The sequence below is a fragment of the Carcharodon carcharias genome, chromosome 17 (genome assembly GCF_017639515.1).
Source record: "Carcharodon carcharias isolate sCarCar2 chromosome 17, sCarCar2.pri, whole genome shotgun sequence".
Classification (NCBI taxonomy): Eukaryota; Metazoa; Chordata; class Chondrichthyes; order Lamniformes; family Lamnidae; genus Carcharodon; species Carcharodon carcharias.
In genome coordinates this window covers 6,702,410-6,720,043 of record NC_054483.1, presented here as the reverse complement: position 1 = coordinate 6,720,043, position 17,634 = coordinate 6,702,410, and the positions used below count along the sequence as shown (strand labels likewise).

General features: G+C 44.8%; 1 protein-coding gene across 1 annotated transcript in view; it reads right to left on the bottom strand.

Moving 5' to 3' along the window:
• Positions 1-17,634, bottom strand: part of LOC121289976 (bone morphogenetic protein 1-like) — a 140,386-nt gene that overhangs the window by 30,246 nt on the left and 92,506 nt on the right. Inside the window, exons 9-10 of the mRNA XM_041210002.1 lie at positions 4,167-4,282; positions 1,657-1,759 (exon numbers count right to left, since the gene is read on the bottom strand). Coding sequence (XP_041065936.1) covers positions 1,657-1,759; positions 4,167-4,282 — 219 coding nt within the window. The remainder of the gene's footprint in view (positions 1-1,656; positions 1,760-4,166; positions 4,283-17,634) is intronic.

The following is a 17,634-nucleotide window of genomic DNA, read 5'->3' as shown; positions in this document are numbered from 1 at the left end:
GACTAGCACCCGCAGGGTTTACTAGCCCATGCTGATGGATTTACTTGTGCACTGCCTGCTATTCCACAGTCCTGTGCCAACCAGGGCACATGCAGTGCCAACTGGCCTGTAAAACGTGTTTAATCTCTGAAAGCTGCACTGGCAAATGTACTAGAAAAAAATAGCTAAACAGATTTTAAACATAGGTATTGGGAACATGGTGATCTAACCCAAAACTGCACATCAGCAAGAAATCTCCACTGCATTATCCAGCTGAAGCAAAGATATCAAAAGCTGTCTTTATACTTGTGTTTATGTTGTGTGTCAAGAAGTCAACTACCTATGGGCTACAATGTGGTCAAAAAATTAACAAAAAGAGGAGCAGAGGGTTTTAAATGACTGAGGGAGTTTTTTTCATTCATCCTTAAGATGAGAAAGTTTCTGGCAAGGCCAGAATTTATTGCCCATCCCTAACTACCCTTGAGAAGGTGGTGATGAGCTACCTGAGTGGCTTGCATAGCAGGGGGCAGTAAAGAATCAACCACAGTTCTGTGAATCTGGGGTCACTGGATAAGGATGGCAGATTTCCACCACTTGAAGAATATTAGTGAACCAGATGGGTGTTTACAACAATGCAGCAGATTATTAATGAGACAAGCATTTTATTCCAGATTTATTAATTAATTGAATTTAAATTCCCCCAAGTGGCCATGGTAGGATTTGAACTCATGCCATTGGAACGTTGGTCAGGCCTCTGAATTACTCACCAGTAACATTACCACTCTGCTACCATCTCCATCTCCAGAGATTTGAGACAATGAGATGGTTCCTCATTACTGTAATGTGCACTGAGGGAGGAGAAAGGACATGTCGGACTATGAATTCAAAGAAACAAAACCGCAACAGAAGCAGAGCAATGGGACCTGGGTGCATATGTGTATGTCATTGAAGGTGGCAGCACAGCTTGACAGCACGGTTAATAAAGCTTACGGTATCCTAGGCTTTATTAATAGAGGCATGGAGTACAAGAACAAGGAGGTTATGTTGAACTTGTGCAAGGCGCTCGTTCTGCCTCAGCTGGAGTATAGTTCTGGGTGCTGCACTTTCGGAAGGGTGTGAAGGCATTGGAGAGAGTGGAGAAAAGATTCATGAGAATGGTTCCAGGGACAAGGAACTTCAGTTATGAAGGTAGATTGGAGAAGTTGGGACTGTTTTCCTTGGAGAAAAGAAGGTTGAATGGAGATTTGATGGAGGTGTTCAAAATCATGCGGGATCTGGACAGAGTAGATAAGGAGAAACTGTTCCCACTCATGAAAGGATTGATTAGGAGAGAGCGCAGATGTAAAATAATTGGTAGAAGTGATATGAGAAAACACTTCTTCATGCAATGAGTGGTTAAAGTGTGGAATGTACTGTCTGAGAGTGCGGTGGAGGCAAGTTCAATAGAAGCATTCAAAAGGGAATTAGACTGTTATTTGAAAAGGAAGAACGTGCAGGGTTAAAGGGAGAAGGCAGGAGAGTGGCACTAGGTGAATTGCTCATTCGGAGCAATGGTCCCCTTCTGCACTGTAAACATTCTGTGATCCTGTGATTCTCTGAGAAATGTGAGGTGAAAAGGGATTTCAAAGACAGGACAAGCTTCAATTAGATGAAAGTTAAGAGTCTGCATATCCCTACCACGCAATGGGGCTTTCTTCCAGTATCCATCTCGGACTTCCACATAATCGTACCAGCACAGCCGGCTCCTGAATGTGTCCATAGCCGTGAAGTTTAAAATAATCTTTAAAAATAAACAGAAAAAGGTTAAGATGCAAACAGCACTGAAATAGAAAATAGAGGATATACATTCATTGGGGTTGATCTTGGCTTTGTGGGATGCTGTAAAATGGGTGATAACGAATCAGTGGCCAGGTCCCACATTTCCCCTGACTTACATATCCATCGTTGTTTTCAATGCAAAATAAAAATGGCGAGAGATGTGAAGTGGGCTGCAGATTCATCATTACCCATTCTCTAATGTGGTACAAAGTCAGAGTTGACTTCAGTCTCAAGTTCAACCTGAAAGCAGTACTCCATCTCACCCAAATGGTCACTCTCAAGCTTCAGGCCGGGCTAGGGGCAGGATTTTCCCTGCGAGATTCAGGACCCCGCCATCAGGTTCAAATAGAGGTCAGTAGTCCTGTGGTGCGGTAACTCACCTGTGACTTTCTCCAAACTGGCCAATTAAGGGCAAGAGGGCGGGCTCACCATCCTTAAGGGGCAACAGCAGGCCTTCCAGCTCAGAGCAAGAGCAGTATGCCAAGGTAGGTTAGCGCGTGTAAGCAAGAGAGAGAGAGAGAGAGAGAGAGAGGACACATCCAGTTTGAGGTGTCCCCTCTTCAATTTTATTTGACTTTAAATTTAAAATAAATTAAGAAGCTTGGCCATTATTATTGGGAGGTGGAATGGGGTGGGAGTTACAGCTTGCTGCTTCGGCTGAACCCATAGAAGGCTTCTAAGCCTGTCTGGAGTACTGTCCCTGTAAGAGCTGGGCCACTAACTCTGTATTGCCTCTCCCTATTTCTTCTGCCAAAATGTATCAGCTCATACTTCTCTGTATTAAATTCCCTCTGCCACATGGCTGCCCACTGTGTTAGCCTATCTATGTCCTGACAGTCAATTGGTATAACAGTGGTCCGCTCTGTTTGCTATGTCTCCAAGTTTGGTATCATTGGCAAATTTTGTTTTTTTTTCATGCTGGGCCAGCAGATAAGAGATTCCATGGTAATAATAGGGGCATCTGGATTCAAAGCCATGGTCCCGGGGGTGGGAGAACAAACTGTTTTCCCATTACATCAAGCAGTTCCTGTCCCTCCCTCTTCCGCAGCAAAGTACGCCCACTTGCTTGTGAAAGAACTTGGATAGTTACGAGGCAATATTTCCACAGCTGGCCTCATGAATGGAAGTGCTCGTTCAGCCCCACCTCAGGAATAAACGCTAGTCATGACTCATTACAGCAGATCTCCTCAGGGTGACTGGCACTGATCAAGGGGAAGGGCTCTACTTAAATGCTGTTTCAAACACAACTGGTTTCATGCCAGCCCAAAGACAAAGGGTTAGGATTTAAGTACAAGAGGGCTGTCTGAGTGAGATGCTGAGGGGGATGTATGAATTTTGTGATTGGAACTTGGACACGTTGATGGTTTGAGGGTTTGTGAATGAGTTTTGCAAGTTTATGAATGGGTTTTGAGGGTTTGTGAATGAGCTCTGGGAGTTTGTGAATGAGCTTTGGGGGTTTGTGAATGAGTTTTGGGAAGTTGTAAATAGGTTTTGTGGTTTGCAAATGAGTTTTGGGAAGTTGTAAATGAGTTTTGTGGTTTGTCAATGAGTTTTGGAAAGTTGTGAAGGAGTTTTGGAGGTTTGTAAATGAGTTTTGGGGGTTTGTAAATAAGGTTTGGGAAGTTGTAAATGAGTTTTGTGGTTTGTCAATGAGTTTTCAGAAGTTGTGAATGAGTTTTGGGGGGTTGTAAATGGGTTTTGGGGGGTTGTAAATGAGTTTTGGGGGGTTGTAAATGAGTTTTGGGGGGTTGTAAATGAGTTTTGGGGGGTTGTAAATGAGTTTTGGGGGGTTGTAAATGAGTTTTGGGGGGTTGTAAATGGGTTTTGGGGGGTTGTAAATGAGTTTTGGGGGGTTGTAAATGAGTTTTGGGGGGTTGTAAATGAGTTTTGGGGGGTTGTAAATGAGTTTTGGGGGGTTGTAAATGAGTTTTGGGGGGTTGTAAATGAGTTTTGGGATTTGTAAATGAGTTTTGGGATTTGTAAATGAGTTTTGGGATTTGTAAATGAGTTTTGGGATTTGTAAATGTGTTTTGGGATTTGTAAATGAGTTTTGGGATTTGTAAATGAGTTTTGGGGGATTGTGAATGGATTTTGGGGGTTTGTGAATGGATTTTGGGGTTTGTAAATTAGTTTTTGTCATTTATGAATGGGTTTTGGGGTTTGTGAATGAGTTTTTGGAAGTTGGAAATGAGTTTTGGGCTTTGTGAACGGATTTTGGGGTTTCTATTGCTGGATGGTTTGGGATTTGTAAATGAGTTTTGGGGTTTGTAAATAAGTTTTGATGTTTGTGAATGGGTTTTGGGATTCCTCTTGCTGGATGGTTTTAGGGATGGACTCTGTTCAACAAAACAAGGCTTGAAGACTCATACCTTCTCTCCAGGAGTAACGGAAATCCTCCACACACAGTGTGTGAAAGACGAATAGCCATTTGGGAAGCCAGGAGAAGAGAAGTTTCCCATGGAGTCTTGAAGAGTTTCCCCACATGCTGTTAAAACACAATGAAGAAATCTTCCATCATTCCCCGAATGGAGCAAATCTTACTTTTGACCCAACTATGAAATTAAAACTCTTGTACAGCAGATCTGATTGTAAGACTGAGCGTTTGTTGGTGAATTGGCACTTTGTGTAGCTCATGATTTCAATAAGTCTTTCATTGATCTGGCTCCACGAGACTGTCCTTCCACAGTGGAAATTTAACAACACTAAATAAGCATTGCTGAAAAAAACGGACATGGTGTTGAAACTTTCAACTTGCACTCATCAGGACAGACACAAGAATTTCACAGGGAGCAACTGTTTATACTGCATGAGAAAAGGGTGCTGATTGGTTGGCAAGTCAACTCTGAATAGTCAAGGTGTTACCATGGATCTACCGTCCTCCATGCTTTTGTTTAATTCAAAAAAGCTCAATGCTTGGACATATTCCTTTTGCATGCAGAGGGCAGGTCCCTGCCTATGAATATATGTAGCTTCTAGCAAGCGTAAGTGAACTGCATTGCAAGCCTGAGCTTAAATAGGTTGCTAGTGTAATTCCTGGCTAACTCAGGATTGCTCAGCAAGTGCTATCCAATCGTGGAATCACATCTAATGTTAGACATTATGATATGAGTTTTGCAAGCAAGGGCTAGGTTAGTACAGTCAGTAGATTGCCTATTGCAAACAGCCAGAGGGACACTGTGTTTGATATGATCCACCAGTTGTTGGGACGTATGGTCTATGTACCTAGCATAGCACCGGCCCTCAAATTCATATACTACAGTTACATTAGTTACAACCCTGAGTCACCCAACTGCTCGTCAAACCACATCTCAACAGAAATACTACACAACAAAATTAAACAAAGACATGTTAACCAGGCCCAAAATCAGCCATCCTTCCCCAGATTTTACATCTAGCACATTCTTTGAATCCACTTTCTCACCATCGGATCCGTGGCCTGTGTCGGTGGCTCAGCTGGGAACAGCGAAACTTCTCCACAAAAACTGTATCTCTGCTCTGTGAGTGAGATGGTGGGAATCGGGGAGAATCAGTTGCACTAAAACCATCAGTAGCCCTGGCTTGGTAGTGCTTTTGTAAGGGTATGTGGGATGTTCAGGAGCAGACAAAATGGATGTCACCACAATGATGTCACCACACTTAAGTACTTTATCAGGAGTTCAAAGGTAGATTCTGGTACTGAGAGGGCGCAGCACAGTCAGAGGTGACATTTTTTGGATGGATGTTAAACTGAGGCCCCATCTGCCCTCTCAGATGAATGTAAAAAGATCCCTTGGCACTATTTCAAAGAAGAGCAGAGGAATTCCTCCAGTATCCTGGCCAATATTTATCCTGCAAACAACATCACCAAAATAGCTTATCTGGCCATTATCCCATTGCTGTTTGTGGGATCTTGCTGTGGGCAAACTGGCTGCTGTACTTTCTACATTACAACGGTGCTGCATTTCAAAAGTACATCATTGACCCTAAGGTGCTTTGGGATATCTTGAGGTTGTGAAGATACGGCAGAAAGTCCAGGGCTTTCCTTTGTCTCTCTGCTTTGCAGGTAATTTGTTCCAAATGCTCAGTCACCCTCACAATTTTACTGAAAAGCTGCCTCTCGCTGCCTGGGATAGAACTGAATCCATACCCTCTTACCCACATTTCACAACATAGTCTTGTCTGTTCATTGCAGCCTCAAACGATATTAAACTCAATAACACTGGGCTACACAGAGCCAAGTGAGGTCCCAGACACCACATGGCATTGTTCTTATCGCCACGCCACCAATTATCACCAATTTCTGAATAGTCAACAAACAGCCTGTTTTCTCATTTATTTTCCTGTGATCTTCCTCTTCCTTACTCAGACTTTACCTTTTCCATGTAAATGAATTCTCCTTTTGAGAGTGTTGCTTGCCCTGAAAAGCTAGCAATAAAACAGCTGGCCCACTTCAGAGGTCAGTTAAGTCACCATGCTGGTATAGGCCAGGAGTCACATATCGGCCAGATTGGGTAAGGACGGGAGGCTTCCCTCACTAAAGGACATTACTGAATCAGTTTGGATTTTTAATTGCATAATCTACACAACACTGAAACAGACCATTCAGACTTGGGATGCAAAGTGCCAAGTAATGTTCGTACTAGTGCTAGACAAGGGTCATCTCCAACAAGAGAGAATCTAATTCTCGCCCCTTGACATTCAAAGGCATTACCATCACGGAACTCCCCCCATCTTCAACATCTTGGGATTACTATTGACTAGAAACTCAACTGGACAGCTACAATAATAGGTCAGAAGCTGGGAATTCTGCAGACTGTGGCTCCCCAAAGCCTATCCGGCATTTACAAGGCACGAGCCAGGAGTGTGGTAAAATATTTTTAACTTGCTTGAATGAATGCAGCTCCAAAAATACTCAAAAAGCTCAATATCATCCAGGGCAATGCAGCCCGCTTGATTGGCACCCCACCTCCTCAAACATTCACTCAGAAACCACTGGCGCCCAGAGGCAACGGTGTGTACCATCTACAAGATGTACTGCAGCAACTCAACAAGGCTCCTTCGACAGCACCTTCCAAACCTATGCCCTCTGCTACCTAGAAGGGCAAGGTGTGCAGATGCATAGGAACACTAACACCTGCAAATACCCTCTAAGCCACAAACTGTCCTGACTTGGAAATATATTCACTGTCACTGGGTCATAATCCTGAACTCGCTCCTTAACAGCACTGCGGGTGTACCTACACCGCTTGGACTGCAGCGGTTCAAGAAGGCGGCTCACCACCACCTTCTCAGGGGCAACTAGGAATGGGCAATAAATGCTGACCTCACCAGCAACACTCACATCCCATGAGCGAATAAAAATTATGAGCCTCTTCTCCCTCACCTCATCTCACCCTATCCTATCAGCATATCTTTCTGCTTCTTTCTCCCTCATGTACCTATCCAATTTCTCCTTAAATTCATCATCGCGAGTTCCACATTTTAACAACTCTACAATAATCCAACCTGATCACATTCACCAAATATTTTTTTGAAACTGAATTACATTTCTCAAATTGCCATGGCAGGATTTGAACACATGTTGTCTAGTCACAAAACCACTACACTACTGTCCCTGGACGGCGATATAACATACAGTGAACCCTCATATCTCACAAACATGACTATAATTCATAGTATGAGAGTTGGTGAACTGTTTAATCCCATTTAGCACCATTACTTGCTTTGCGTTTCTAACCTAATAGCGTGTAACTTATGGTAACAAAAACAAAATAAGATACAGAATTCACTATGCCACATGCAGAATATGTTATTAACAAGTTAATACATTGATGGCATTGTAGCCTCAACCCCTCCCAACCTCTGCAACCTCCTCCAGCCTCCAAGATCTCTGTATACCTCTAATTCTGGCGCCTTGTGCATCCCCAATTTTTATCACTCCACCACCACTGGACATCATGCCTTCAGCTGTCAAGGCCCTAAGCTCTGGAATTCGCTCTTTAAACCTCTCCACCTTTAAGATGCTCTTCCCCACCTACCCTCCTGGGTCACCTATCCTGATATATCTCTTACTGTGGTTCAGTATCAAATTTAGTTTGGTAATCGCTCTAATGAAGCACCTTGGGACATTCCACTCCATTAAATGTGTTGAAGGAATATAAATAGTTGATGTGGGAGACAGGGTCAATAAGTAAGGAGAAAATGTCCGAGTGCAAGGGAGAGAAAGGAATAGGAAGAACTTACTTCCCTGTCCCTCAATCTGTCCCGTTTGCATATGTTGGCCATTATCTGTTCTGTTTCACCTCTCCTCTACTGAAGCTCCCTGTGCATTAGCTGCACGGTACCTCCTGTGTTGACATTCTGGCCTTGCGCTCACGCAGTCTGTGTGGTGTCATTCAGTGGGGGGGAGTTGGCTGAATTGACCTCTAAGTAACTGATGCAATCTCGATCCCAGAAGGTAAGCCTTCATCACTTGCTTCTTTCCTTATGCTATAAAGCATAGGGAGTGTCACTGGACTGGATGGAAGGCACACACAGTGCTTGGGGTGGGGGGGATCTTTCAGCACTCATCTACAGATAACTGGAGGGGGCGGGGGGCGGGAGGGGGAGGCACATGGGACACCCACCATGGTTGCCCCTTTTAGTACTCCCAACCTTTAACCCTGAGGTTGCACAGCAGCAAAGAAATTCATTTTTTTATTCTTTCATGGGATGTGGGCATCACTGGCAAGGCCAGCATTTGTTGCCCATCCATAATTGCTCTTGATCTAATTGGCTTGCTAGGCCATTTCAGAGGGCAGTTAAGAGTCAACCATATTACTGTGGGTCTGGAGTCATATTTAGGCCAGGCCAGATAAGGATGGCAGATTTTCCTCCCCAGAGGACATTTGTGAACCAGATGGGCTGTTACAACAATAATTGTCATGTACACCATTAGAGACTAGCTTTATATTCCAGATTTATTAACTGAGCTTAAAATTCCACCAGCTGCCGTGGTGGGATTTGAACCTGTGTCACCAGAGCATTAATCTGAGCCTCTGGGTTACCAGTCCACTGACATCACCACTAGGCCACTGTCTCTCCCAACATGTACCGCTGATGAAGCACCTGCAAACAGTGGGTGCTCTTTAAATATTCCTGCTCCTCTCCTAAGGCCAGTCCAATCCTTCACCTTCCGACACATCACACTCTTTGTTGGGGACACGATCTCCACGGAAAAAAAAGTCAATCTTTCTTTCCAGTTTGGACTGGCTAGCTATATAAACACAGGCAGCAGTGAAGCTCACACTGCGGCATTTTATTCTTTAATCAACTGAGAGCAAATAACATCGGCAAGGCCGGGAGAGAGGCTGTGGGTCAGGAACGTTACCCAGGCAAAGAAAACAATAGATGAAGCCCTGCTTCTGATGGATGGCAGCAGCGATATTAAAAATAAGGCTGGAAAGTGCTCGGATTGCAGTTTCCACAGAGCTCTGCTCCCTCTGAAGAACGTGCAGCCAGCCAAATATTTGACAAACCGACAGCATCTGGCCGGGCCAAGCATCTGGAGAGCACATGAGCAAACTGCTCACCCTGTCCTGGCAGCTGGGATGCAGCATTCTTGACTTCAGCCTTGCACTCCAAGGAATATGATGTTAGGATTTAGGGGATATCAAGTAAACAGAACCGCACATTATGGAAGTAAATCGCCTCTCAATTGTCTAAATACTGATTTCTACAACTGACGGCTTGAGTTCACATCTGCTCAGCTGACATAAAGAGACACACAAATGCTGAAATCTGAAATGATAAGAAAAAAATGTCAGAAATGTGTAAAGGATTTAAAAAAAAAATGGACCCATTATCTGCTCTCCAAAGGAGTCTTGTCTGGGGTAATTCTTGCATTGTTACTAACAGCATTCTATAGCTAGCGCGGATACAGAGAGAGAATGTTTCCTCTCGTGGGGAAGAGCAGATCTAGAATATAAGATAGTCACTGAGAAATCCAATAGGGAATTCAGGAGAAACTTCACCCAGAGAATGGTGAGAATGTGGAACTCACTACCACAGGGAGTGGTTGAAGCGAATAGTATCGATATATTTAAGGCTGAAACTAGACAAACATATGAGGGAGAAGGGAATAGAGGGTTACAATGGCAAATTTAGATGATGAAAAATGGGAGGAGGCTCGAGTAGAGCAAAAATACCAGCATGGACTGGTTGGGCCGAATAGCCTGTTTCTGTGCTGGATACCCTGTGGAATCTTACATTTCTGGCCTGTTCCAGCAACCATGTCAGAGGCTGACTCTGAACCGCCCTCCTTACATTATCTGCTCAGCAGACACTGGCACACGTCAACTATAGTTCTGGCATGGGGTGGGGAGTTCTGCAAAGCAAAAGGCATTGCCATTGCAGGGTACAGACTGGGCGAACCCTTATCCCTATGTTCCGATCTGCAGATATTTGAGGCATGAAGTTGAAATTATAAATCATAGACATTTTCAGCATGGAAGGATGCTTTTCGGCTCATTGTGGCTGTGATGGCCAGCAAATCGCCATCCAGGCTAATCCCATTTTCCAGCTTTTGATCCATTGCCTTGTAGGTTAGGGCACCTCAAGTGCATATCCAAGTACTTTTTAAATGTTATGAGGGTTTCTGCCTCTACCACCCTTTCAGGCAGCAAATTTCAGACCCTCCAACACCCTCTGGATGAAAATATTTCTCCACCAATTCCCTCTACACCTCTTGCTCTTTCCATAAATCTACGTCCCCTGGTTATGGACCCCTCAGCCAAGGGGAAATGGGCCTTCCAACCCACTCTATCTAGACCCCTCATTATTTTACACACTTCAATTAGGTCTCCCCTCAGCCTCCTCTGTTTCAAAGAAAACAATTCCAACTGCCTTACCACTGCTGCCTGAGCTACATTCACTGATCCTGCACAGATCTGTAATGCAACCTGGAGAATCTTTGATCTGTGTGGTTCCCTATCATAACACACCCTATGGTGCCAGCCGTTCTGGGAAGTTGCAGCTAATGGTCACACAGCTGGTATTGGGTGTATTTAAGACCGAGATAGATAGGTTCTTGATTGGTAAGGGGATCAAAGGTTACAGGGAGAAGGCGAGAGAATGGGGTTGAGAAACTTATCAGCCATGATTGAAGGTCGGAGCAGACTCGATGGGCTGAATGGCCTAATTTCTGCTCCTGTGTCTTATGGTATCAACCTACTCTTCACATGGACAAAATTGATCAGGGGAAGGCATGAAGCTTAAAGAATTAATACCTCATCACTGAATCAGCAGTACGGGACCCTGGCTTCAATGTCTTTCAGAGACAGTGGACAGCACTCAACCAAATGGACAAGGGGCCATGTGGCTACATGCTCCATAAGTGGAAGGTGAGGAATGATCAAGAACACGAGACCCAGGCTATTGAACACATCACATCAACCTGCCCACTAAGATTTATTGTGGGAAGTACCTCATTTCTCCACCTGGTATCTCAGACCACCATCGAATGAATCATTAAACTGGACTAAGCCTTCCCGTCATATTTTTTTCCTTTATACTTTCATGAGATGTGGGCGTCACTGGCAGGGTGAACATTTGTTGCCCGTCCCTAACTGCCCTTGGGAGGAGTCTTGCTAGGTCATCTCAGAGGGCAGTTAAGAGTCAACCGCATTACTGTGGGTCTGGGGTCACATGTTGGCCAGACCGGGTAAGGATGGCAGATTTCCTTCCCTAAAGGACACTAGTGAACCAAATGGGCTTTTACAACAATCGATGATAGTTGTCATGGTCATCATTACTGAGGCTAGCTTTACATTCCAGATTTATTAACTGGATTTAAATTGCACCAGCTGCCATGGTGGGATTTCAACCTGTGTCCCCACAGCATTACCCTGGGCCTCTGGATTACTAGTCCAGTGGCATTACCACTATGCCACAGAAAATAACAGCAGCTGTGCTTGTCAAGACAGTTTGACTGTTGGGGTAACACAGCCGATAACATTCCCTAATGTTCTTACATGTGCATCCTCCAGGAACAGTCACTGATACTTATTACTGTGGCCACCTCTGACTGCCAATTTGTGTAGAATTCTAATCCATTTTAAAAAAAATTTTGAACCCAGGCCGACAAGAGCTGGTTTTAAACTCGTTGCATGTTGGACCTAACAGCTGCCTGGAGAGACCATCACCTCATCTGCTCAAGTTGGATGTCAACCAAGAGCTATCAGATCCTGATACTCTAGATACAAGGCTGGATTTCTCACAAAGCTATATCTTTCCTCATTGTTTGAAGGATGTGCAACTTCAGCATAAAACTCAAATTTACCATTATCCACAACAGCAACAGTCGCCTAGGAATATAGGAACAGGAGCAGGCCATCATCTCTTCAAGCCAAAAACAAAAATAGCTGGAAAAACTCAGCAGGTCTGACAGCATCTGCGGAGAGGAACACAGTTAACGTTTCGAGTCTGTATGACTCTTCAGCAGAACATACGGACTCGAACGTTAACTGTGTTTCTCTCCGTAGATGCTGTCAGACTTGCTGAGCTTTTCCAGGTATTTTTGTTTTTGTTTTGGATTTCCAGCATCCACACTTTTTTGCTTTTATCTCTTCAAGCCTGTTCTGCTGCCACTCAATAATTGATCTGCTGCCTGTACTCCACATCCCTTAATACCTTTAGCTAACAAAAGCCTACCGATCTGAGATTAAAAATTAATTGATCTAGCATCAATTGGCATTTGCAGAACAGAGTTCCAAACTTTTACCAGCCTTTGTGTGTTGAACTTCTTCCTAATTTCACTCCTGAAAGTTCTGGCTCCGATTTTAAGACTAAGCCCCTAGTCTTAGGCTCCCCAACCAAGTGAAATAGTTTCTCTCTATCAACCTTCTCTGTTCCCCTTAATACCTTGAAAAGTTCAATCAAATCACCCCTTAATCTTCTGCATTTTCATTTATTCTTTTATGGGTTGTGAGCATCGCTGGCTGGCTGACAGGGAATATAACCCTAGTTTGTGTAATCTCTCCTTGTAATTTAATCTATATAGTTTAACTATGCAATTTAACCCATATATTTCATCACCATCCTGAATGTATTGCCGTTTCTTCACTGTCGCTGGGTCAAAATCCTGGAACTCCTTCCCTAACAGTACTATGGGTGTACCTACACCACATGGACTACAGCGGTCTAAGAAGGCAGCTCAGCACAATCTTCTCAAGGCCAATTTGGGATGGGCAATAAATGCTGGCTTAGCCAGCGATGGCCACATCCCATGAATTAATTTTTAAAAACCCAAAGAGTCATGGGATAATTCTGGTAAATCTACACTGACCTCTCTCCAAGGTCAATATATCCTTCCTAAGGTGTGGTGCCCAGAACTGCTCACAATATTCCAGGTGTGGTCTAACCAGGGCTTTGCATAGTTGAATTCATCATAATCTACAATGTGCCAGCTCAGCTTTCAGTTGACTGAGGACGAGAGTATTTAAGGACCAGGATCGCAAACCCAAGACTGAGATCATGGTTTACGGGCAGCAGTGATTCCCATATTCCTATATGCTTCAGAGACTTGGACAAACCTTCCGCAGGCACCTCAAAGCACTAGAGAAATAGCACCAGCAGTGCCCTAGCAAGATCCTCCAAATCCGGTAGTAAGAAAGGTAGTCCAACAGCAGCATCTTGTCTCAAGTCAACTTGCCCAGCATCGAGTGTTAATCACTCAAAACCAGCTCTGCTGGGTGGGACATGTTGTTCACATGTCTGACTTCCAAAGCAATTGCTCTGCTCGGAACTCAGTCATGGCAGGAGAGTCCCAAGAGGACAGTGGAAACGCTTTAGGGAAGTCCTCAAAGCATCGCTGAAGAGATCAAACATCCCGCTCACTCATGGGAAACCCCGCTTGTGACTGACCAAAATGGAGAAGCTCTTTCGGGAAGGCAGTAAATAGATCGAGAGACTTTGTCAGGAAATGAGCAGAGGCAAAGTCGAGGCGTCGGAAGGACAAATCTCCAAACAGCCCATTTATCCAATCCTTCAAGCACCACCTGTCCCACATGTGGCAGAGTCTGCAGATTGCACATTAGACTTATCAGCCATATAAGAGCCCATCAAACTGGGGTGGTAACGAGTCATCCTTGGTTGCGAAGGTCTGACAAAGAAGGATAGCTGAAGCATAACCTCTACCTGGGTATAAAAGCCAGCTTCTGTTGGAGAGTCATAAGGACGCGAAACGTTAACTGTGTTCCTCTCCGCAGATGCTGTCAGACCTGCTGAGTTTTTCCAGCTATTTTTATTTTTGTTTTCCATTCACTCCTTTGATTATTTTCTGTACCTCTGTTTTGAGCTGATAAATGAAAAGCCCATCACGTTCACCATACTCCCAAACCTCTGAAGCAAAAGAATGAACAGCCTTTGTTTGTTCCACAATACCTTCCTCCCCCATAGGGTGAAGTCCTTGTCTGAGGTTCCAATTCTTTCCTTCATGGGACAGGCATCTTGTTCTCCTCAAGAAACTTGATCCCCCTCAACACAAGAGAATTGATCATCCACCATTGCAGAACAAAGGAAAGTGCACATTTTGCTATTGACTGACTTGCAATTACATTGACCACAAACACTCTTTAATTTGCACAAAGAGCTGTTGTCAAGACCTAAATTAAATAACGTGCTTTCAATGAGGAGGAAGGGCTTTGGAGCCAGCCCCTCATTAGCACAACTTGGCACTTGGTTCATCCTGTTGCCTTATGCAAAAGTTGTAAACTTAATGAAGGGCAATTGTTCAGAGGGGGACCAGTCAGTCGCTTATTAACCTCTCACTGAATAAACAATCCTAATAAGAAAACCAGGTCAATGTCAGCGAGTTGCTGCTGCTGTTGCTGCCTAAGGGCATTCATTGCTGATTAAGCTGAAAGGGATAAGGTAATGAAAAACACATTGGAAAGACCAAACAGCACCTTCTAGTCAATGACCTATGCAGAATTGCATTACAGAACAGCAGAACTTACACATAGAATACAGGTTGCTGGAGATCAACTTCCCTTTTTATGGGGATGAGGCCCCATTATAGCTTGTGTACTTCATGTTTCAGCTTGAAACAGGAGATACAATGAATTGGTTTGAACTGGCATCAATTGGCAGTAAGAAAGCCCTTTGTCAAAAGGTCATTGCCTGTAATACATAAAGTGAAAAGCACAACTTTGTGCTTTTAAGAGCCATAAAGGAGCATGGCTGCTCCTTTAAAGGGAGTTTAAAATCTAAAATGTTTGGTTCATCCTCACAATGGTAAAAGGATACAAAAGGATGTCTTAACAAGAAACTTTATCTCTTCCTTTCAGGTGTTAAGGAATGCACGCTCCAATAACTTATTGATACCAGCGCCCATCAAGGAACTTCCACCCCTTCCTGTCCCTCTGACCCCATCCCGTCTTCTAATCCCAGCCCTTGCCATGTATTCACCATACCCTTTAACCTTTCCCTCTCTGATGCTGAACGTTCAGTATTCAGCAAAGGACTCAGTGACATACCCTCGCGCCCTCACCTCAATGAATTCCAGGCTCGGCATGATGCTGAACTCTTCCTCCGCTGCCTTCGTCTCCATATTCATTTCTTTGGGCAGAAGTCTTCCCCCCATTCTATAGATCCTTTCACCCGGACCCCTCCTTCTGATCCCTTACCTGCTCTTGATCTTTTCATTGAGAACCGTCAGCGTGACATCGGCTGTCTCAATTTCTCTATTCCTCTCATCCACTCTAACCTGTCTCCTTCTGAACTTGCTGCACTCCGTTCTCTTAGGTCCAACCCTGACTTTGTTATCAAACCTGCCAACAAGGGCAGTGCTGTTGTTGTCTGGTGTACTGACCTCTACCTTGCAGAAGCTGAGTGCCAACTCTCAGACACTTCTTCCTATCTCCCCCTGGACCATGACCCCACCTTCGAACATCAAGCCATTGTTTCCAGGCCTGTCACTGACCTCATCTCCTCTGGAGATCTTCCCTCCACAGCTTCCAACCTCAAAGTCTCCCAACCCTGCCAGCCCGCTTATACCTCCTTCCCAAAATCCACAAACAGGACTGTCCCAGAAGACCCATCGTGTCAGCCTGTTCCTGCCTGACGGAACTCATTTCTTCCTATCTTGACTTCATTCTCTCTCCCCCTGTCCAGTTTCTTCCCACCTAAATCCGCGATTCCTCTGTCACATCAACAATTTCCAGTTTCCTGGCCCCAACCACCTCCTCTCCACCATGGACGTCCAATCCCTCTACATCTCCATCCCCCACCAGGACAGTCTGAGGGATCTTCACTTCTTCCTTGAACAGAGGCCTGAACAATCCTCATCCACCACCACTCTCCTCCTCCTGGCTGAACTTGTTCTCTCACTCAATTAAACTAGTCTCACTTCCTCCAAATGAAAAGTGTGGTTATGGGTACCTGCAAAGATCCCAGTTATGCCTGTCTCTTTATGGGGTATGTGGACATTCTTTGTTCCAGTCCTACTCAGGCCCCCTCCAACAACTCTTTTTCGATACATCGATGGCTGTTGCAGTGCTGCTTCATGCTCTCACATGGACCTGGAAAAATTTTATCAATTTTGCTTCCAATTTCCACCCCTCTATCACCTTCACATGGTCCATCTCCAACACTTCCCTTCCCTTCCTTGACCTCTCTGTCACCATTTCTGGTGATAGACTGTCCACCAATATTCATTACAAGCCCACCGACTCCCACAGCTACCTCGACTACAACTCCTCACACCCTGCTTTCTGTAAGGGCTCCAACCCATTTTCTCAGTTCCTTCCGTTCCATTGGTGCCGTTTTCCAAAACGGCACTTTTGACATGTCTTCCTTAACCAAGGTTTCCCACCCACTGTGGTTGACAGGGCCCTCAACCGTGTCCGGCCCATCTCCCATGCCACACCTTCCCCTCCCTCCCAGAGCCATGATAGAGCCCCCCTTGTACTTACTTTTCATCCCACCAGCCTCCACATTCAAAGGATCATTGTCCGTCATTTCCGCCAACTCCAGCAGGATGCCACCACCAAACACAACTTCCCCTCACCCCCCCGTTAGCATTCCGGAGAGACCATTCCCTCAGAGACACCCTAGTCCACTTCTCCATCACTCCCAACATCTCATCCCCTTCCAATGCAATCACAGAAGGTGCAACACCTGCCCCTTTACCTCCTCCCTCCTCACTGTCCAAGGGCCCAAACACTCCTTTCAGGTGAAGCAGGGCTTCACTAACACCTCCTTCAATTTGGTTTACTGCATTTGCTGCTCCCAATATGGTCTGCTGTACATTGGGGAACCAAACGCAGACTGGGTGACCACTTTGCGGAACACCTTCAGTCTGTCTGTAAGCATGACCCAGACCTTCCTGTCACTTGCCATTTCAACACACCACCCTGCTCTCATGCCCACATGTCCATCCTTGGCCTGCTGCAATGTTCCAGTGAAGCCCAACGCAAACTGGAGGAACAACACCTCACCTTCCGATTAGGCATTTTACAGCCTTCCAGACTTAACGCCGAGTTCAACAGCTTCACATCATGAGCTCTCTGCTCTAGCTTCACTCTTTTTTAATCCCCTTTTTAAACTTTACTTTCATCTGCTTATTTTCATTTTTATTCATTGTTTTTTCCCCTTTTTATCCCTTCTTCCATCCTTTTTTCCCTACCACCGCCACTCACGCCACCCCCCTACCCCCCAGACCCCCTCCATCTGTGACTTGTTCATGTTGTTCTTTTCAGAGTACTTACCCTTGTTCTGTTATTAACACATTCTGCTTTCTTACCTTTATGCCACTGTCAGCACCTCCTTTAGTCCTTACCACTACCATTAACACTCTTTGTCTTTTCGTCCATGCCATCT